At 39.1% G+C, this 23314-nt stretch overlaps 1 protein-coding gene across 5 annotated transcripts in view; it reads left to right on the top strand.

The window, feature by feature from the left end:
* PDE4D (phosphodiesterase 4D) overlaps positions 1–23314 on the top strand; it is a 421160-nt gene that overhangs the window by 297281 nt on the left and 100565 nt on the right. For all 5 annotated transcript variants that reach the window (XM_054810112.1, XM_054810113.1, XM_054810114.1 and 2 more), the window contains exons 2-5: positions 317–508; positions 15996–16032; positions 19121–19194; positions 20431–20480. In XM_054810112.1, the coding sequence (XP_054666087.1) occupies positions 317–508; positions 15996–16032; positions 19121–19194; positions 20431–20480 (353 nt within the window). The remainder of the gene's footprint in view (positions 1–316; positions 509–15995; positions 16033–19120; positions 19195–20430; positions 20481–23314) is intronic.

Genomic DNA, 23314 nt, shown 5'->3' with positions numbered 1-23314 from the left:
GTTTCCTCAGGTATAGAGCTCATGGATACTCTACATGCAGAGAAGCATGAGGCTTCCTGTATTCCTAGTAGTGTGGGATTATTTTTCTCTACCAAATTTATTTTCCTTCAGACTTGTTCTTTGTGGTTATCAGCAATTTTAAAGTATATTTCTTGTGTGCCTTGGCTTTTGGCTTAGCAGTGGACTTGGCCAGGTCTTTATTTCCCCATTATTGTCAAGAAGCGATTACCTAGTGATAAATTTGTCAGAAGAGTGTTTATTACTTTCAAAATTCTTATGTCAATGGCGTAAATCTTTTTCTCCTTCCTTTTTGCAGTTTCGATGTAGACAATGGTACATCATCGGGACGAAGTCCCTTGGATCCCATGACAAGCCCTGGATCAGGGCTAATTCTTCAGGCGAATTTTGTCCACAGTCAACGTAGGGAGTCTTTCCTTTACCGGTCAGACAGTGACTATGACCTTTCTCCAAAGTCTATGTCCAGGAACTCCTCCATTGCCAGTGATATGTAAGTACATTATAAAATACTTTTAGCCTGTGTTTTGTCCTCTGTCTTAAGATTTTTCTAGCCACAAGAAATTTCTTTTGAATCTCAAAGACAGTAATCACTTATGCTACTGAAGTAATGGATAATTGTTTGTTTATTTCTTTAATGAAGCTTATACTTGTTTCTGCATTTTTCTGAAAGTAAGGATATCATGAGGGTGTACTTGATGTGTTTATGCACTTTATTAGCTTTGACGGAATAATGAAGACAGTCAGTACTGGTGTATCAAAACACTAAGGAGAACTCTGATTTCCTGGCTATTAAGTTCTTTTCAAGAGAAGCGATACAAACTCAATTTCTGCCTCTTAATGTTCTTAAGAAGATTCCATTTATTTGCACCAGGTGTTTTTAGAGAAAAGATTTACCAGCTGGCAGAAATTAATAAATTCAAGAGAGGCAAAAATTATTTCAAATACCCTTTCAACCAAAAGGCAAAATTTTAACAAAATGCCTTTGGAAAGTTATTCTATCCTCTTTCACTGTTCTTCTGTGATGTGTGTATTTTCTGCTAGTGGATCATACTTTTCAAATATCTGCAGACCCTAGGCTGTACAGGTGGTGGAAGTCAGATGCAAATCTCGGTTTATTTGTAAGACACTAAAAACATGTTGAATATCCTAGCTTCTAGTCACTTGAAAGTAGTAGAAATCAAGAATAACTTTTGTTTGTTTGCTTGTTTGCCTTATCTGCTCCAAATTTCACTGCCAAGTAGGTGTTTATGCTTCAACTATAAACCACTAAAATAAAGGACTAGGCTTGTAGGAGTCCCCTAGTGAATGAGGAAGTCCAACGCATTAAAAATCCAGCATTAATATAAATGCTGTTTTTTAATGAGGTAAAATCCAATCGATATCCTCTTTAAAAAATAACAGAGTATGCACAACAAAGGAAAAAGGTTTTCATATAATGAGCGAAATTTCACCTGATATTTAACTTGTAGTCATTATAATTGAACACTCCTATTTTTAGCTTACATGTCACTTTTAGAAATGTTGATTAGTCCATCTAATTATAGCTCTCTTTCTGTGTAAGTGTCAAGATGAGAAAAATTCATGCCTTTACAGAGGGTTTGTGTAAGGTCCATACCTCCATTAAGCCCTGTAGATTTGAAGTACTTAGTAAGCTTTGTGCCCAGTGTGACCAATTTTGGTTGAGACAAAATGAATAAGAAAAAAGCCAATCCATCTTGCCTTGTCATAAGGAAAAACACATTTAATTTGCAAATAGTGACCCCCTTCCAGCAAATCTTCCTCTGAAAGATAACCTTTCTTTTAGATGGACAAGAGTCAAGATTTTCATGTGGCACCTGTGCGAGGATACCATTTGGAAAGACTTTTACATTCAGGGGGGCCATCCAGGTCACTGTGTTGCTTAGATGAGTCATTGCAATTAAGAATTCAATTAGTGCCTCACCCTTGAACTCATAGTCCACTTCTGCATTTCCCAGAATTCTGGGTAATATTTCAGCACATGGCAGTAAATTGGATAAACAGTGGAATTACTGAAAAATCTTGGCACATGTTTTCCTTTGAATATTTGTATCTATTCTTCCTTTCAAAATTTTCTTAAAACATATCTGCGTATAAAATTTATTTGACCTCACATCTGGATAGATTTTCATAGCCTCTTGTCACAGAGGAGCTGTTGTACAAAGAAGGTAAATATTCCTGCCACTCTTTAAGATGGGAGCACATTAGGAAATGTAAAAGGCAAGTTGTTTTAACCATGGAATGTTAATCATGTATCAGTAAGCCTAATTATAATAAGCTTAATTCTATTGCAGAAATGAAGTAAAAGAAAACCAAGGAATGAACAAGGGGAAAGTTTAAAAAGATAAAATATCAAGGAAAAAAAATAAAGAAAAAATACCACAAAGCAGTTTCAGCTGAGATAGAGTTTTATTTTCTTCATAGTAGCTGGTATGGGGCTGTTTTGGATTTGTGCTGAAAACACTGTTGATAATACAGAGATGTTTTTGTTATATAGAGATGTTTTAGTTACTGCTGAGCAGTGCTTACACAGAGCCAAGGCCTTTTCAGCTTCTCACACTGCCCCACCAGCGAGTGGGCTGGGGGTGGGCAAAATCTTGGGAGGGGACACAGCTGGGACAGCTGACCCCAACGAACCAAAGGGATATTCCATACCATATGATGTCATGCTCAGCATATAAGGGGCTGGGGGAAGAGGAAAGAACAGTGGGCAGCAGCGTTTGGAGTGGTGGTGTTTGCCTTCCCAAGTAACTGCTACACTTGACGGAGCCCTGCGTTCGTGGAGATGGCTGAACACCTGCCTGCCGACGGGAAGTAGTGTTAATTCCTTGTTTTGCTTTGCTTACATGCACGGCTTTTGCTTTACCTATTAAACTGTCTTTATCTCAACTCACAAGTTTTCTCACTTTCACTCTTCCGATTCTCTCCTCCATCCTGCCGGGGGGGGGGAATGAGCAAGCAGCTGTGTGGGGCTGAGCTGCCCGGCCGGGGTTAAACCATGATAATATGGGTTCAAGAAAAAACTAAATGTGCTCATGGAACGGAAACCCACTGAAGATTATTAAAATAGAGGAATCACTCTGGTTCAGGACATTCCTAAATGAGGTGGATGCTGGAAGAGTTTTCAGGGGAAGTATCACACAAAATTTAGACTACTCCCAACATATCCTATTTCCCTTTTGCATCTATCTATGTGCTTAATTTTAGGTATTGCATGTTTCTTAAGCATAGCCACAATGCATTACAAAATATACACATTGTTCAGGTAATGCAGATGAATTAATTGTACATAACAGTTTAACCTAGAATGCCCTGATTCTTCAGTACTTGAGTTACCAACCTCAGTATTTCACTTTGTAAAGCCAAATAGAAACAAAAGGTATGCATCTTTTATTTGGAAGGAATGTGACATATAGGCTTCTGGCATTTCCATTACTCTCAAATAGAGTGTTTACAGTAATATATTCAACTTAAATAGCAGCTGATGAGACAGAAACAAAACTTCAAGATCAAATATAGAGTGTCGTGATCAAAGACAGCCAGTGGATGGCAGTGCTAAAGCACTGAATTCATCATTCTGTCATTATTTATTATTTGCACCCCTGCGGCAGCTCTGAGCTCCAGCCAGGGAAGGGAACACAGTCATGCTCAGTTCTTTGCAAACCCAGGATGAAAAGATGGGCTCTGCCCCAAACAATTTAAAGTCAAAGCATAAGATGATAACCAAGAGACTAATACAGTCAGATACTATACCCAGGAGAAGGTACAATGTGAGTCCCTCTGCCCAAAGTGTTAAACCTCACAAAGCAAGCAAAGGGAGTTTCGTTGAGTGAGTTGAGATGAAAAATAACAGAAACAAGGGCAGAGAAGAGGGAGGTGGAAAGTCTGGTGGTTTTGGGGTTTTTTTCTTGTTTTTTTTAAATCAGAGAGACTAATGTCTATTTTAAAGTGAGGAACCAGATTAACTAAGGAAAAGAGTAAAAGGCAGGGTGAGACAGGATGAGTGCAAGGCTGCTCAGGTGAGAGAAGGTTAGTGGGACAGATGTGGGTGCAGTTACGGCACTGAAAGAGGTGGAAAAAGCAGTTGTATGGTAAGAAAGGAAAAACAAATGAATAGGAGTGGGAGTGAGTAACATTTTTTCAATTATCTCTTGGAAGAAATAGCATGGTCCTAGGGAGGAAAAAAAGCAGAACACGGACATGATATGAGGAGATGAGAAAAAGCCATTCAAGGCTGTGAACTGGAGAGGAAGGTGGTTTAGACAGGAAGATGCAAGGTCCAAGGCAGAAGAGCACAGATGCGTTGTGCAGCCTGGCTATGGGATTTCCAGCAGAGAGATGAGGATGTGCAAGAGAAAAAGAAATGAATAAGCAAGCCAGTGAGGATCAGTGAACCAATATGAGGAACTGCAGGGCACGATCTGCAATGACAGACAGGAAAACAATTTTAAAGAGAAGGAGAATAAAGAATAGAAAGTCAGGGGAAAAAAGTCCCCAACAGCATAGTTGCAACACTGGGAAAAAAGGGAACAGAAGCCGGCTGAAAGATGAGAGAAATCATCAGCGTTGTACTGGAAGAGTTGTCAGGTTTACATTTGAAGGCATCAGTGAAGCAGGGAGCTTTGAATGTAGGCGTGTTGCAGAGGTGGCCTGATTACTTAATACTCACCTGTTTGAACTGCTGCTGCTCAGAGCTTGCAAATGCAGACAGGGAGGTGGCAGTGCTAACACGTTTATGTCTTTCTTGCTAAGGGATTGCTGCTCTGATTAACTGAGCATGAAATCTAATTTGTAGAGAATCTCTGTTTTAGCAAAAACCAGGTCTCTAACTAGGTTGAAAAATGGAGTCTTCAGTGAAATCATTAGCACTCTCATGAAGACTAGAAAGAAGCCAATAAGCAATCCATTAGCTAGGGCAGAGCCCATGTTTTAACTGCCACTGTAAAGGGAGAAAAGCATGTGTAGTCCCCCTGGGATCCTGAAGAAGCACAACAGACTGTAGACCAGACCAGAGGACCAAGACACTCTCGGTACAGAAGTCTGTCTGAGCTCCAGTATGTCTTCTGAATGTATCTAGGGCAAAAAAGTATGTAACAGTAAGCACTCCTTAAGTCTACCATTTTCTCATGTCCACAAGGTCACGAAACACAGCTCAGGTGGTCTTTCCACGACTTGGCCAACTGAACCTCACTCAGTAAAAACATAGCTGGTGTGGGGATTTTTATGGGCTTCTTTAGAAAGACTCAGCACTGTTTCCTCAATCAGGTGAAATATCAATATAAGCTCTAATCAGTATGGTTACTCAAAATTTGTTAATTTCTGTTAAACCTTTCTTCCATCCTTTAAGCACCAGAACCCAGCCAGGGAACGCTGACTGTAGGAAACTGCAGGGTCATTGGCCTGGTGATCTGCTAAATGGCCAAATGGTCACCAGTACACCCGTTCCCCAAACTGGCCAGCCTACTGCATTCTGCCAATACCTTCTGTAGGCAGTAACATCCCTCTGCTGCTGTCTCTGGTAAAATAAATGTCAAGAGGATGCAATTGACTCCAGGATTTTTTTCCCTAACACTACAGTATTATCCTGCCTCCTTCTAGACGACGTGCTGTTTTGTGCAGTGTACTTGAACATATCTGTAAACCTTGGCTCCATGTTTACAAAAAAAAAAAAATCCTCTCGTTGAATAATAAAACCCGAATGTGGAATATTTTGGAACAAAGAGAGCCTCTGTAATCTGACAAACGTAGATACTGACATACAGAGATTTGGGTTGTTTTGTCAGGATGAATTATCCCCTTCTTCAATAGCTGTAAAAATAGTTGTGGGATTTTTAACTTGTACGGGTATTTTTTTTTCCAAAATAATCTGTAATTTTGAAAAGAATAAAGAATAACAGAATTATTCTGGCTGCAAAAATTACCTTAAATAAAGGGAAATTCCAAGGTAGGGAGTTCCCTTATTTGTCAGTGACTGGCAGGTTTGGTCCTGACCTGAAGCTGCAAAAGGGCTGAAATATCCCTTTAACTGCCATGTGGAACAACTGCCAGAGAAGAGAATTTTTGAGGTAAACTCTCACACGTTTCCCAGTTCATGACAGCCTGTTCAGGTTTTAAAAAAATAACATTGTATTAAATCTATATCAGATTAATAAAGGGAATGTACTTTAAAATAATGGCAGACAAAGAGGGCAAACCTGGACAGTTAATAAGGTTCTCCCGAGCCTTTAATATGCCAATAAAATCATGAAATGAGGATATATTTTCTCATCCAGAACAAGAAGCCAAATTACTAGTGATATAGCTTATTCTTCTGTTTCTGAGCCAGGAAGGCCTGAATTTATTAATAAAGTGCTGTGAGTAGACATCTGAAGTTAGGGAGAAAAAAAAACCAAACAACCTTTTCCCTGAAAGGTTCTGGCCAAGACTCCAGGAGAGCAGAAAAGACACACAGACACTGAGCAGAGTAATTCCACTTCAGTTTAACACATTGGAAATATTGTCTTTCCAAATAAACTGCTGTTGAACTTCCTTATGATTTATCAGGTTCTTTTCTCAGAATCTCTGATATTACTGTATGGAAAAGCTGAAAAGAGCCAGCCCAGCCTGCTTTAAAATAATCTTTTAAGATCCACTTTCTATGTGTGTTTCAGCTTACAAAAAATGCAAAATGTATTAATGAAAAAATGTATTAAATTGCTTGAGACACTTATTTGTCCATGGAAAGAAATGTACTTATATGGGTTTAGAAAAAATAGGCCAATATTTTGCATCATTAGGTTTTGCTTTTTTATTCTTAAGATCTTTTGAATTGAATAAATCTCCTGGTTGCAGCTTAAATTAAACTAAGTAATTAGAAAGTCACAATCTTTTCTTGCATTATAAACAAAAACATTTTGAAAAAAGACCACTGTGTCCTTTCCAGTTGCTTGGGACATTTTACAAATGGAATTCAAAACAAAGAACTCAGTAATATCTAGTTTGCTGAAATCTAAATAACAAGTTATGTTGTAAAAAAAAAAAGAGAATATTTTGCATTGAAAAGGCTTCTTTTGATCTGATTTTTAATTCAGGAGATTCTAAGGTGTTCTAGCATGTCTTTATATGGTTGTTGAATCAGGATTTTTTTTTAATGAAATGCAAATTGATTTTATCTTAGTTCAGACAATACAGAACCATTATTGGTTTTATGTTCAAATACTAAAGCCTAATCATTTTCCAGATATAACTCTCAGTTATTAAACAGGTAACTTCCCCTTCAAGAACATTTAACGTTAGGCTCTTTTATTTTCCTCTCTTTTGGAAATAATGGGTATTTGAAACAAAATGGCAAGTTACTGCTCCTGTGCTAAACAAAGCAGACTGAATTCCTAAGCCTCTTCAGACAAAGGTGGCATGTTATTAAAAACGTGGTTCCAAAACCAATTCTTAGCTGGGATTTCAGCTAAATCACACCAGCATTCATCTCTGGGCTTCTAGATCTACCTACATTGGAGGGGATGGAGGATGAGTGTGTTTTGTCTGTGAGCACGTGTGCACGCAATGCTGAAGGATGGGAGCAGTGTGGAGAAAGGGAACTTTGTAAAGAGGGACGCAAATGTTTTTGGGGAAGCCTTTTAGACGGCTTTTTCCAGCTCAGTGATGCACAGGCTGGATTTATTTCACAACCCAGAAGAATTAGTTCTTGTTTCACCCCTCAGGGCACAAACAACGCTCTGTATGCTTGCAATGGCAATAATGCTGTGTTAGCTGTACAGTTCGTTCCCCGATAATAGACAATCTGAAATTCTGATGGTTTTGCCTTGTTTTTTTTGAAGTCTTCTTGTTTCTTCTTACATACATACATTTGGGGACCTTTGAATTTGTGTAGGGGACCCTTTTTTCTAAACCTTGAAGCTGACACAATCTTCCTGTGGCTGGCTCAGAGCCAGGTTGCTCAGGCTGGGAGGTAACCTTGAGTGGGGGTTGCCCTTAGCAGCTCTGCTCCCATTTCTTTTAGAGAGGAAATCTTTCAGCCTGCATCAGTAGGACATTCACATGGAAAGTCACGTATTCCTATTCTCCAGAAGAAACACAATCATATCAGTTCTCAACACTTAAGCATATGGGGCAGAGAAAAGCAAGCATCCAATTGCCTGCTGCTTAAAAGCAGTTCAAGGTAATATACATTTTATTTTCATTTGCAACACACTAAGAGTTTATGTGTGTCAGCTAATGCAATCAAAACTGATTAATAGTAACTCATTAAGCTGCACTAACTTGATTGCTCCTAGTCATGTGTGCACACCCACTCATTAATTTTCTCTAACCTGAGCAGAAAACAAACCTATCCTTTAGTCATTGATGCTTGTCTGTTTTACAGCCTTGCTTAGAGCTAAATGATGATTTCTGTTGTATGAACAGTCCAACAATGACACTGCTGAATTGGCCTGGACTCTTCAGATGGAGTTCAGCTCTTTTCTGGTTCAAAGTTCTACATCCTCTGGCTTAATCCAGCCCCTCCTTCAACACACAAACCAAACACCCACACTGCAGTAGCTTCTTTTCCCTTGCCATTGCCTCAGTGACCCCCAGGCAGACTGCCTGCTGATTTTAGAAGGAAAACCACCTAAGCCAATGAAACAAGTCCCTGGCAAGTCCCTGCTCTGTTTCTCTTTAGGACTGAATAATTCTGCCAGACTTAATGCAGGCCAGTTGCTCAGAGTTGTCCACCATTCTTCTATCATCTAAATGGCCTGCTATATTATGGTAGGATTAAAGCGTTGAAGTTTGGTAGCTGTTTGGGGTGATATGATACAGGTGATTTCCTGAGTTGTCCTTTGTTTTCATATCTTGCACATCATGCTGGCATCCTTCTGTGGTGGCCCACTACATCAGTATCTACCTGATTTCCTCAGGCAGGTTACCCAAGTCAGATATGCAAATGCAGTCTCTTTGGAAAAAGTTTAAGCTTCCTGAGCAAGGAAGTAGGTAGGCCTTGATCTTCCTTGAACTCTTCCAAAGGTGCTATGATACTCTTATGGGAGGTGGAAGAAGCCCAATAGTGTTCCTATAGCATATTGTAAGGAATGGCAAAAAACAGTAATACTTCCCATTTTTTGGGTTAGTCAGCTGATTCTGATTCAAGCCCATACAGCATTCCTGAATGAAGCTTCTGGATTCAACAGGACTTGATTCAGATCACCATCACTGAGATGTAGTTAGCTGCCCTTGTAACCCAGCAAAGTCTCTTGTTTCTAGTCTGCTCAAAAGCACAGGTGTTGTGATATGATGCTGGTGATGCACAGTAAGGTACACAGGTAACCAGATAATACTTCCTGATACTGCCTGGATTAAATCTCAGAATACTGATTTAAGAACACTGTGGTGCTCACTGTTCCTTTCCAGTCCTTTAGTCTGTAAAGGATATGATCATTCTGTCTTTCCAAGTCTTCAGAGAGCTCCTCACCTGTGTGCTAATGCAGTTCAATTCGAAGTAAGATTGTAATTTGGGTAACCTAACACTGATGACTTCAACAGAGCAGACTCCAAGTATTTAAAGGCTTCTTTCAAACCTGATGAAGTGTATCTTTGGGAGCTGAGATGCTAAAAAGGTAGCAGGAAAAATTAAAGTACTTTCTTGTACAAAATACTCATTGTACCTGGAAAGGTATGAAGGTACATTAGTACATGACATATTACACATGTGTATTAGCCATGCGTAATAATCCACACTTGTTCTGAGCTGCCTTTTGGATCTCTGATTGTAGGGCAGCCAAGTATAGTTTTCTTCACCAACATGCCATAGTGGAGTAACTTGCTTCGTGCTCTGTATGAAGTTAATCAAAAGAGGTGTGACCAGCAGGTCGAGGGAGGTGATTCTGCCCCTCTACTCCACTCTTGTGAGACCCCACCTGGAGTGCTGTGTCCAGCCCTGGGGGCCCCAGTACAGGAGAGACATGGAGCTGCTGGAGCGAGTCCAGAGGAGGGCCACGAAGCTGATCAGAGGGCTGGAGCACCTCTCCTGTGAGGACAGGCTGAGAGAGTTGGGATTGTTCAGCCTGAAGAAGAGAAGGCTCTGGGGAGATCTAACTGCGGCCTTCCAGTACCTGAAGGGGCCCACAGGAAAGCTGGTGAGGGACTGTTTATCAGGGCCTGTAGTGATAGGACAAGGGGTAATGGGTTTAAGCTGAAGGAGGGTTGATTTAGATTAGATGTTAGGAAGAAATTCTTTACTGTGAGGGTGGTGAGGCACTGGAACAGGTTGCCCAGAGAGGTTGTGGATGCCCCATCCCTGGAAGTGTTTAAGACCAGGCTGGATGAGGCTTTGGGCAACGTGGTCTAGTGGAGGGTGTCCCTGCCCATGGCAGGGGGGTTGGAACTAGATGGTCTTTGAGGTCCCTTCCAACCCAAACCATTCTGTGATTCTATGATTCTATGATTCTATGATTAATCAGAGTGTTTGGAAACACGTCTTCAGTATTTGCTAGCAAGATTTATACTGGAGAAATGTTTTTTTCCCTTTGGTGTGTCTTCCTAAGTCTAGCTTGTTCAGTTAGATAGTCCAGGGAGAACTACTATAACCAGCCTTTCTTTTGGCTGGGATAATGGACTTCTGAGGAATTGTGGCTTTTCTGAGCCAATCCTCTTCCACCTGGTTAAGCCTAATTGAAATTAAGTAAATGGAATTCTCTAGAACTCCCAATATTACAGCAATACTTTTGACTAATTAGGGCAAGCTCTGTTGCTGTATTAGAAAGAAGTATCAGGAGGACATAACTGCATGGTGTTGCAGAAAAATGTGGTGGCCAGAAAGACATAGACAACAGCTGACATGATTCTGCTTCATTCAAGGTCTAATTTCTGTCTACTGTGTGATGGAACAAGTGGTTTCAAGTAGCTTTTTGTAAAAATCCTTTAGGGTACATATTCCCAGAAACAAAGAAATGCTCCGGGAAAAACAACGCCCTCCTCTGTATCTCATGACTCCATCAACAATTTCAATCACTTGCTCTCTCAATGCTAAATCCCAGCCTGCCCACGGTGTCGCAGTCTCTACCCCTTGCCTTAGATGCATCCTCCAAATGACACTCACCCTTTCAATGAGATGCAAATCACTGACAACTCACTGACTATCTGAGAAAAGCTGTAAGCCAGTTTCACCCCATAATGCAGGCACGACATTGAGAGGTGCCTCCACTCAGCCTTAGCTTTTGGAGCCAGGCCTGGGCTATCTCATGTTAGGATTAGAAGATTGTTTTTGAAGTCTTCAGAAATTGAGATTACATGATTTAAACACTATTCCTGCAGAATAAACTAACTTGGAGCACTGTGATTTCTGGCTCCGCAAAATCAATATTGCAAACCAGCCCATTTGGATTCTCCAAATGCAGGTGATAATAAAGTGCAAGCTGCATGGAACAACCAACCACCCCTCCTGCTTGCTGTCCTTAGCTAGTATCGTTACGAGATGTTTCCATTACTGTATCAGAGTGCAATCTAGAATCAGATTTCATTGCTGCTAAAATCTGAATTTGAGCAACATGCATATTTTCAGCATACCTAATTCATATGTTTCTTGTGTGTTTATATGGCTTCATCTATGAAATGTTATTGGGGCAGAAAAAAAAAATCCTAGCAGTTAGGGTAAACAATCACCTTACTCTCTGTCCTCCATTTGTGGTTTTGCATGTGATATATTTGTGTTCCAGTGTATGTGCAAGCAAAACACTAATGTCTCATCTAAATTGTATTTATAGCATGTTATTAGGCAGTAAATCTGAATCAGCCTGGTATATAGAAATGAGTGGATGTCATGTTTAATCCAAATTTAGATTTTTACACTGAAAAAGAAGGCTGCAATTGAGTTTCTGGCTCAAATAGAAGACTACTTTCCTGTTCATCTTCTTTCCCATTTTGTACATTGTGTGTAGACAGTATGGATTTTCCCTTGCTTTTATGTTTGCTATCTTTCTATATTAAAAATAAAAAAATTTAAAAAATGCCCAAATATGACTCTGTAAAAATGGAGTCAATTCTTGTGACAATGTGACAAAAGCCTTAGGTTTTGCTGTGGAGCACGGTGCAGGGATTCCAGACAGCCACTCTCCCCTGGGGCTTTTCAAAGTCTGTTGGCAGCTTTATTCTTTCAAACAGGGTACGTCCCCAATTTGTAGCCAGAGAATCCAACACGGTCTATGCCAGTTGGATTTAAAGCCTGACTGTCACCCTCAGCCAGTACTTATCCTGGGGAGATAAGTGAGTTTTTCATTCAAATGGAGGAGCGTGGCAAACCGGTGTGATCATGTTTTAAACTAATGCAAAGCATCGAGATTCTTTCCACTAGTTTTATAATTTATGCTGTAAAACATTCTGTCAAGGTTAACCAGGAATTTTATTTTGACCATATCTTGTCCATGAAAAGGCATGTGTCAAATTGGTGTAAATATGTTTTGTACATTTTCTTCCCTCTATTTAGACAGAGTTATTATTTATCCTGTTTATGTCTCCCATCTGCAATATGTGTCCTCAAGATCACTCACTGATATTCTTCATGTGTGTCTGGAAAGTCTTACTCTGAGTTTAGTATGGCTATTACAAAGACAAACCTTACTCAGGACTTTCCCTCTGAAGCTCCACACTGGCAAACGCAGACTCACATTTCTAGAGGCCTCTAAGGTCTGGGACTCACTTCTCCTTAATGGATATCTTGAATTTTTTTTGACCACATTAAAAAAACACCCTCTCTTTTTTAACTGTATCCTAGCAGCTCTGCAGACTGTCTCTCTAGCTACTTCTCTTATTAGCAGATTATATTAAATTATCCCAACTTAATTAAGAAATAAAGGTTATGCAGTCACCCTGTCTATCCTTGTGTTAATCTTCCTGCCTGCTTCTCTGTCTGTCCATCTCTAAGTTCCTTTTCAGTGGAGGCAAAGTTAATTAGTCTCTTGTAATTGGGATAGAAGAGTCAAATGAATGCCTATCTTGAGGAAAGGAAGCAGAATTTTTGTTCTTTTTATTTGGCAACAGTCAGCTGTACATGTTCATCTAACTTCTGATTTAGCATAGCACTTTTATTTCATCTTCAGGGTGGAGACCATTATAGGTTCTATGGAGTGAGTTCAAGTATGTCCCTTAGGAAAAGTTAGGAAGGAAAACCCAGAAAATTTGCAGAAGGCCAGGCTTCATCACTTCAATGTGATAAATAACTTGTAATGTACTGCACAATTTTTGGTGTGCTAATGGAAATTTGGCCTGTGTTTTATGTAACAGCAATTCATCTCACGTGGACTGCTGTGTGCTTTAGTAATCTTTTTTGGTGGTAGCGGATTTGATAATTTTAAATTTTGGGGCTATGTGAAAGTTATTCTGCTTTCACATCTGCCTTTCCTTTGAAAAATGAAGATGTGAAGAAGTATGCCAGGCATTCTAGTTAGCGAAGTCTAACACTGATGCGAACAATTTCTTTTAACCTTAAAGGTTAACAACTCTGCCTATATTTAGAAGCTTGTGATATATTCCACAGGGTTTACACTCCCTCTTGCTGCTTCTGTATGTAGATGTGTGGCACTATCCTGTCCAGAATCCAGACAGGATCATCTATCAGCTTCCTTATCATCTGAAAAGAAAACAGCGGGACAGTCATAAATTGTAGTGTTTACTACACCACAGTACACTGTGGATCAATGGCACTTTGATTGAATCATACATTCTTGCTCTTCTGTACAAAAAATAACACAGCCGCTTTAGCTGTGTCTACTCCCTTTTTTGAGCACTCTCACCTTTTCCAGATTTCCTGACCCAATGTTGATTAAAGATCACTCACCACACTATGCAATGGCTTTTCTGTTCAAGTGGGTCTAGTGAGTGCTGAACTGCTTTGCGAAAGCTGTGGATATCTGTACTTTCAGTATCATGCTTTCATCAAAATAATGATAATTTCTGTAATTGTTGCTCTTGACACAAGGGGCATTTGAAAAGTGAAAATTAAATCCTGAGTTGATTTCACTGTATTAAATTAATATTTAATATTGCTTCCTCTAAAAAATAACAAGCTCCAGTGTTTTATCAGTGTTCTCCAATGAAATGCAGTCCAGCAAGTGTTCAAGTAGAATGAAGTTCAAAAATTAGAGGAGTGAGGTCATGCTATTTTATAGAACAGAAAGAAAACCTCCAGGGCAGAAAGCCCAGAAACATGCACTTGTTGCCTTTTAGAAGTGCCTCAGCATTCAAGGGGTGGCAATCTAGGCCACTTGAATGGGAGGAAGAGCAAAAAAGTACCACCTCCAGTAAGGAAGTCCACAAGAGACAGTGAGAAGGATCATCCTATTTTCATAGTTCTGCCAATCCACACTTTGACAGTTAATAGCTGTGTTGCAGAAGTTGCCTGGAAATTTGAAGCACTGAGGAATATTTTGTGCATTTGTGTCATATGTTGGGCATTCAGAGTGTTTGCCACTGACAGATGCTCGTGACACTAGAAAGAAGAGGTACTAAACCCAGCTGGTCGTTAACTCCCCTGTTAATGCCCTGGGCTGATCATGATATCTATAATAACCAATTGGATTTGGCTTCCTTGGGCAATTAAAGCATCTGAGTTCCTCCCATGGTGCCATGTTTCTTCTAGTTTGGTGTGAGGATCAGGCTTACACACTTTCCAGCCCGGTTGGGACTGTGATTTCACAGGAAGCACTCCTGCAAAGACCTTGTTAAAAGTGCAGACTTCTTCCACAGGGTCTGTAAAAATACATTTATCTATTTCAAGTAACAGAAATAAAAGAGATGGTAATAAAAACAACTACATAGATATTAAGCATTATGATAATTTTGAATATTGGGGAGTTTTGTTTCATTCTTACAGGCTCTTACTGCTTTTTTATTAGGTTCTTGCAATACCTGCAACATTACTGTCTTGTAGAGAGTATATAAATTATAAGAATGAAGCTGTAGCAACTCAAACACAAATCATATTTTTCCATTTATCAGAAAGCCTTTTTCTGATTAGATTTTCATGGACTTGAAAACCATTGTTAAATACTCATATTTTATGCTTAAACTCAAGTAACATTAAATAGCACCAAAGCAATGGTAATTTCTGCTGAAAGCTGCAACTTGTAACTCATCACAATAAATTCACTGCTGGAAAATACAGAAGGATTTAAAATTGAGATATTGGATTTTTGTCTTTGGAAAATTTCTTTTCATCTCGATTGCTGCTATATACTAGATATGATAACCAAAAAGTCTAAGTTTTCCCTGTCACTGTGGTCCTCTGGAGAGGTCTGACTCCGTATCTTCAGTGCTACAGATGTTACTCTTAAGCTCAATAGCCCTTCACCCTACTTGTATTTACGAGGCTATGTTTTTTGGATACCATTTCAAGTGGCAGCTTTTGGTGCTGAAGCAAAGGAACCCCTCTTTCCTTTCCTCCCTTCTCCCCTATAGTGCGTCATCCCGACACCTTGCCCATACGTCACCTGGTAGTGTGGGTGAGGTTGCCACAGCAACAACACACACTCGGTCACACCCCCTATAGCTACAGAAATGTGAGTCAGTTTGAAAGTTCTACTAGGTTTTTATTTGTCTGCGATGCACTGCCCAGCCATCTGCACTTACTCGCCCGTCCAGTGCTCACAAACATGCTGGTAACCCTCAATGGCATTACTTCCAGTACTGTCACCTCCATCATTTGGGATGAAATCTCTGCAGATTGGTCCTGGGTGGTGAGTCACCTGCCCGACCCACAGCGCAGAAAACGTCTGGTTCATCAGCCATCCTATAGACGTGCTAGGCAGTTGGGCAATAACTAAGTTGATGATACTTATTTTTCAAAGGATATGTAAAGCAATGGTAATGAGTAACTGCTGAAGAATAAAACTGGAGTTACGTCCAGTGCATTGCAAAACCTGCTTTTCTTTCTGTTAAAGCAGTGAGATAAGTTTTCAGTAATACCTAACTGACAACTCTGCTCATTTTTTCAGACACGGAGATGACTTGATTGTGACACCGTTTGCTCAGGTAGGCACAATTTTGCCATATTTCTCATGATCTTGCAATTAAAGGCCAAATGGCCAAACCAGTTGTTGGTTGTTAATATTATATAAGGGATGTTTGCTTGAAACAGAAAAATACTGTCTAAACAGAAAGTCACAAGCCTCCCATTCTGTTATCTCTAGCTCTCTTTTTAAATGCTTTTTTATTATCTGGAAAGTGGAAGTGCAACAACACAATAAACACCTTCAACTGATCTCTTCAAATACTGTAGCAGACAGCCATGATGAAGACAAATCTCTGCTCTCTGTTATTCTCCTGCTTTTTATAATTACAATTTCTCCTTTTGAACATCTGTTATGCTTTCAATAAAAGGTAATTTTTAGATGCAAGATAAGTTTTATCCAGAATACTTATGTTCCTTTACAAAACCATCTCTATTTGTTTGATTTTTCCATTCAGATTCAGTTTTATAAAATAGCAGCTCAAAATTCTACATAATTTAGATCAAAACTCCACAATTTTTAACAATAGAACTGTCTTATCATGTATGAAAAGCTAACATTGATATTCCTTGAACTCATGATGATAGGTTTTACCCTGTAATTGATAGGAATGAAAGTTAATTTGGTGAAACGATGGGGGGAGAAATAAATCTGGAACTCATATGTGATCGAAGGTGAGTGGAAAGAGAAAGGTTGAGTCACAGGGCAGTCTCAAATAAGAATAAGGTGTCCAACTTACATCTGAATATGCAGGTTGCTTTGGTCTAATGATCAGCTGTTAAAACAATATTCATTTCATAGGTTATTATATATTTAATTATATTGCAAACAGATACAGTGTTTATAAGACGTTGGCTGATCAAATCCTTAATATGAAGAATACCTTCATCTTTTATTAGCAGAGAAAAGATTTAGCCACTTTGGGTTTTAGTTCCTCAGGAAACATAAAACCCCTAACTCTTTAGCACAGAAAAACCACAAATTGTATGGTGGTCAAGCAATCCAATAATATTTGCATAGTGTCGGGCACAGTAGAGAGACTCCCTCGCAGCTCTGCAGGGACCCGAGCGTGGCTCCAGCAAGGCTCATTAGCCTCTTACTTGTAACTGGCCCTGAGCAGCCTTGCAGCTCTGCACTCTTCTTTCCCCAGCACCCCAGGTGCTAACTGTCCTGTTATTTCAGATCTAACACGTACCTCATCTGGCTTCTTGTTTTCACGTGGTATCATGCCTAGCCTGCTAACCTTTCTGAAACTCAGCCCTGTGCAGCAGGTACAGAGTCATTCATTGCAGTCCAGCAGAGGCAGAGCTAATAAGCATGACTGTACCTGAGATCACTCACCAAGGAGTCACTTAGCTACCTTTGAGCATACTCCCCGTTCTCAGTGCACCTGAATATACAGGCGATTTGAGTTCAACAGGGCTTACAGAGTAGGAACTTGCAGCCAGGAAAACCAACTACATTTTTTGTGGCCTGAGACAGCTCTGGGAGCCACACAGATATGTTTCTCTGATAATCCTAGCCCTTACAAGCTGTCTCAGCATCCTGGCACACGTAGACTGAACCCAGGGAGATTGACTGAAGAGAACTGAGAATGGACTGCAGTCGCTCAGACATTTGTCTTACCTCAATAGGCCCAATTTTTTTTTCCTTTTATGCTTTCCTTCTTGTTCCACCTTCAACTCATCCTTTCCTTTTCAATATTTTCATACTTCAGCAGGTTTTATTTGTATTTTATGTCTTCATTTTTTAACTTTTGAACTCCAAGATCCTTTTTCCCCTTCTGCTCAGTTCATGTCTGATTTCATCTGTTTATATCCAACACCTAAATACAACTTTTGTTAGTGTTACTGTACCCTGGGCATGAAATTTGATGGAATATATAATTATTTTTATTCTGTACTGAATGTAAAATATGTGAGATAATGCCTCTTGATCTTTGGAAAGGAAAAGATAATTAAATTAATACTGTCTATTAATGTATTTTTATTATCTTAACTCACTTGGGAATTACCTACAATAGCTTGAACACTGCCAGTCGTTATTATCTCCTGAATATATTCTGTCTGTTACAAGCTTTCGCTAAAGTCTTCTTCTCTCTTCAGCCTCCCACCCCCTTCGTACCTCATGTATAAATTTAAGGACCTATGAAAAGAGGGTTGTATCCTCTTTGACTCAGACCTCTGGAACCCAAATTCCCATTCCCACCTTTGTTATTCCAAGGTCAGGTTCACCAGGAAACCAGCAATGGGCAACTACTGCAAAGAGATCCAGTGATTAGTTCTGGGACCTCTTCCTGTTCCCAGTCTGGTTCCAAACAACTCCTGGTTCCTCTCTGACATCAACTGAACTGCCTTTCCCTAGTTGGAGAGGTGCATCTTATTATCCTTACATGGTACAAAATTTGTTGCATTTATCCAACCATCTTCAGAAGAGAGTGCCTACACCACATGTAATAAGAAGACACTCCATTACTTTCTCCTCTAGCTGCTGTCTTGCATGAAATTAAGTTCAGAAGGGAAGTAGTTAATTTATGTCATCTTTCCCAATGTGCAAAGCTTGTAAGACCCTGCAGACATTTCCCACCTGCTCAGGTGATACGTTCCTCTTACTCTGGCCTCCTTCACTAAGTCCCCAAATCTACTGTACCGCTTAAAGGAGCCACTCGCATTTTTCCTAGCAGTCTAGACATTCTCTTTGTCCTTTGAGGCTTGTGGGGGCTGAATCGCAAATGGAAAATTCTGTAATCATTTCTTATGCATGAAGTATTACGCTTGAATAGGCTATTATCTTCCAGACATGAATGCTTTTATGGTCACTTTAGAGAACTAAGTAGTATTCTATGAAAAACTTTCCTTTTCTTCAAGTAAGTCTGTCTTTAAACAAATAATGAGTTGTTTATGAGGAAAAAAAAAGAAATAAACTATTGCCCTTGTATTACAGACATGTTATTGTTAAGTAATGGTCAAAGGCTTCAGACAAACCAGCCCTGGAAACGTTTTACAGTTGTTTTCCAATATCCTTTCCTTTTTCTTTCAGCATAGCTGATCAGAGATAAATGAGTCTCACCTGTGCAGAAATTTAGACTGAAAACATTTTGTCTGTTCCAGGTTCTGGCCAGCCTGCGTACTGTACGGAATAACTTTGCTGCATTAACCAATTTACAAGATCGAGCACCCAGCAAGTGAGTGTCAATTTTTGGCCACTGAACTTTTTGCAGTGATACTTTTTAAATGTTAACTAAGAATAAAAATTAGATGTTACAGATTTCAGTCTGTGTCACCAAACCTGCATAAAACACGTGGGTGAATAATGAGTTTATTAATCCCTTGAAGGTGCGGTACTTGATAGCTGAGACAACAGCCCTTTGCCTGCTAATTGCTCTTGCATTGCTGTCCTTGCATAAACTCGGAGAGTTTTTGTGCAATTTATATGATTTTCAATAATTAGTCATATGTCAAAAATCATTCAAAGATGATCATTCAGGCAAGGTCTGAGTCTTGTGAATGAACCACAGTGAGCAGACAGCTACGGTCATTGTAAGCTACTTGCATGATCTGAACCTAGAACTCTGCCTAACTCATCCCGGATAATGACATCCCACTTTTACCCACAGTAGTTCATGATTGTAAATGAGACATTATAAATATGATCTTTCTCGAGTTGTGTTACAGCGTCACAGTTAACATTAACGTTAGTTACAATGGCAAATTTTGTAGTGGAGTCATTTCCCTCACCCAAAATGCGTGTCTCTAGAACTTAGAAGTAATTAGCATTCCACAGATAGTTGCCTACCATTGCATATGCAGTGCCACAGAAAGATATTTCCAGCCCACTTGACTGGAATATGCAGACCCTGTGTGGTCCCTGCTTGCAGTCATCCACACATCCCTGTGCAGCTGTGCCAGTCCAGCAAATTCTAGCTTTCTTCAGTGGGCAAAGCAATCTACTGAGCTGTTTGCCCTAGAGATTACTGTGTAAGGCATATGCAAAATAATGTGTGAAATGTATATGCAAAATAATAGAGTGGAAAATAATAATTTTAAAAAAAAGTATTTCAGGTCAAAGAACATGGGAAGCGCAAGCCATCTTAAAATAATGATAACTATGTATATAAATCAAATGTCAGGCTAAGTGTAAGCTCAAGGTATGATTAGACAGGTTTTTAATGAACTTGTAAATTCATGAAAAATTCCTCTCTTGGAGTTCCCAATCTGCAGCAAGGTTTCACGGTTAGTTGTGAATTCCTTTCTTCACTAGAAAGAAATATCTGTTCTAAATTAACTTTTTCTTTGACAATGCCAGGCTATTCCAGTCCCAAATAATTTCCCAAGGAAATATATTTTCTATTATATTGTTCAAGGATTCAGTCATCTGTGAGCTTATCAGGCTTATACCATTTTTTTCTCGTTTTAAACAGACGATCACCAATGTGTAACCAACCATCTATTAACAAAGCAACTATAACAGGTAAGAAGAATTAATATGACTAAATTCCTCTGTGAAACCACCATGAGTTTCTAAGTTTAATATTTATTTATAAAAAGGTCTCACTGAAAACTGCATTTTGTAACAACAACCTTATATTGTTTCATATCATTATATCTGTTTTATTAAAGAGGATTTGAGTCATGTGATGACTCAAATTGGTGACTTTTGGTTTTGTATCATGTTAGCTTTCTGATTTCCATCTTATTATCCTGGTTTTCATTTTAAGTTCTTTCCCACATTTTTTTTTCTTATATACCAGTGTGTGACTGTGTCATGATTACCTTCATTAGTAACTTTTTGCAATTAAATGTAGTAGGAAGAACTGGTATGAGGAATACATTGATCTTTCATTTGGGACATGGAGTTTTGTAGCTATACTGAGGTAAAGTTTTCGCATTACAAGCCCTTAGGCAATGAGGAGAAATTTTCAAAACTCACTTTTCTGATTTAGGACAGTAAATTCTATTTCTATAACATTCATAGATGTATAAAAGAAAAATAACTCCTTTGCAAAAGACACTATTATTTCTAAAGAAACATTAAGTTGCAACAGGACTGGTATTGTAAGTTATGTGAACACTTTTGAAAATTTTACCCTGCGGCACTTTTGGTTATTATTATAGCAACTTGATCTTGGGCATCTTTATGGGAACACACTTTACTCGACCTCATATTTTTTACATCATGTTAATCCACGTGTTCTTACACTCTGCAATTTTCCAGGAAGTTACATTCTCTATGGTGTGTTGCCATTTGCTTTGCTTCTTGATGAAAGTATACAAACACTTACTAAACAGGCAATTTATCATTTAAACCAATACCTTAATGTTTCCAGAATTTTCAATATAGCTCATCTTTTTAATTGTATAATAGATTTGTAACTCAAGGAAGAAACGGTACTTCAGCTCTTTTGAGGAGAAGCGTGGCTTTGACATGCGCAATAGTTTCTGTCTTTACGCTCTAGAATATGTTAACAATGTTAGTTTTTTTAATCTAGCCTCACACAATATTCATATTTACCCCTAAAAGACCCTATTTTAGCAATTCTCTACAATTTTATTCTCCTAGTAACTCATCATGTAATCTGAGCCTTTGTGTGTAGGGAACAGAGGGTTAAATCTTTATTTTATGAACAGAAAAGTATCCTTCGTTAAGAAAGTTATGCAATCATACTTAATTTCATGGTAATTAAATAAATGGGATAGGGAGACAGATAAATTCTTAGATCAGTTATAATCATAATCCTTTGTTAATGTATTCCTTTAAGAGGTAATTTTGGGCATTGGTTTCCTATTATTCTCCATGAGACCTTTCAGTTATTGATAGATGTTACGCCTATTTTTAATTGTGGGATTTGTCTTATACAACGCAGTCATCCAGAACTCTGTTACCTAAACTGGAGACAGAAATATTGGAAAGTAGGGCTCTTTCTTTGCTTCCAAGGGATTAACTTTAGAAAGCCTATAACACAGTAAAATCCATGACAGTAAAGAAAATGTGATATCCAGAAGAGAAGATACACATGCATGTGAACACACAGCAAGCCTACCTTACATGGTCTCCCACAGTTGTTTGCCTGAGGTCAGCTTCTTTCCTCCAGCAGAAGAAGCTGCCCAGACTGCAGGGCCCAAGACACACTCTGCTGGAAGATGCTGTTGCTCTTTTTAAATTCCCCTCAATCTGAAGATTTCCATTCAGTTAATCTTCAGAGTGCACTCTACATGTCAGGAGCAATAAATACTCTGAAGTTTTAATGTTTAGAAGGAAGGTGGTGCAGTCAGTGCTGCAACTAATCTAGAAAACGCTTCTGTGCCAAGAAATTTCAAGGAACCAAGAGAAGGCAAAGAATAGTAAGGATAATTTAATCTAATTTAGTTAAATCTGATTTCTCAGAGATGCTGCTGCTGGAATTGTTGTGCCCAAATTGTGCATTGAACTGGATGAACTGGGGCCTGTGTGCATTGGATATAAGTGGCTAAAAGACTTTAATGATACAGGAAAGATATTAAGCACCTATAAAGCATGAAAATGGCTACAATTCATTTTGACTGTTGAATGGAGATTGAGGCTGGATACTGTTTTGCCCGAACGAGTTTGCCCATTCTTAGTCATAGACTGTTTTTGATATTTCCATAGCAACAAACTTCATGGCATAAGCACAGAAGTATGCATAGGTGCTTTCTTGGGGCATATAAAATCCTAGTAAAACATGTTGCACTACTGCACTATGCCAAGGAAGATATATTACAAACATTTTCCCCGCTCTTCACAGAATGATTGAAAACCCTTTCAGATGCTACTAGGCTTTTTGAATTCTTCTGGGGAATGTTTGAAATGTAGCTTGTGCAGATCCTTCCTGCATGTTATGGAGTATCCAGAACACTACACCAGACAGGTAGAACCCCATCACATCATCCAGATGGCTCAGCTGGCAATCTCAGTGAGAACTGATCACCAGCATAACAAACTAGGTGACTGGAAAGCTAACTGTCACTAAACTATGTCAATGCTAAACCAGAAACAGACACTTAAGGTGGAGAGCTTATGTTGCTAAGCTTCCTGGAAGAAGTGCCTTTGGGAAGACTCTGACTGAGAAAAGGGAAGATCACAGAAAGCAAAAATGTAGCAAAAGGGAACTACTGCAGAAGATGCAGGGAAAACAATAAGGGAAAGATAAAAGGGATTTGGTAAAACCAAGTGACTAAAATAGCAAGAGCAAAATTTTCCCATGTAGTATTTTAAGAATTCACCCTGAGGCATAAATGAGGGTGAAAATGGATTAGCAGAAAAGTGATAAACTGTGGAACTGAGAA

Source organism: Grus americana, chromosome Z (assembly GCF_028858705.1).
Source record: "Grus americana isolate bGruAme1 chromosome Z, bGruAme1.mat, whole genome shotgun sequence".
In the NCBI taxonomy this organism is placed as follows: Eukaryota; Metazoa; Chordata; class Aves; order Gruiformes; family Gruidae; genus Grus; species Grus americana.
This window is presented reverse-complemented; position numbering and strand designations above follow the sequence as displayed.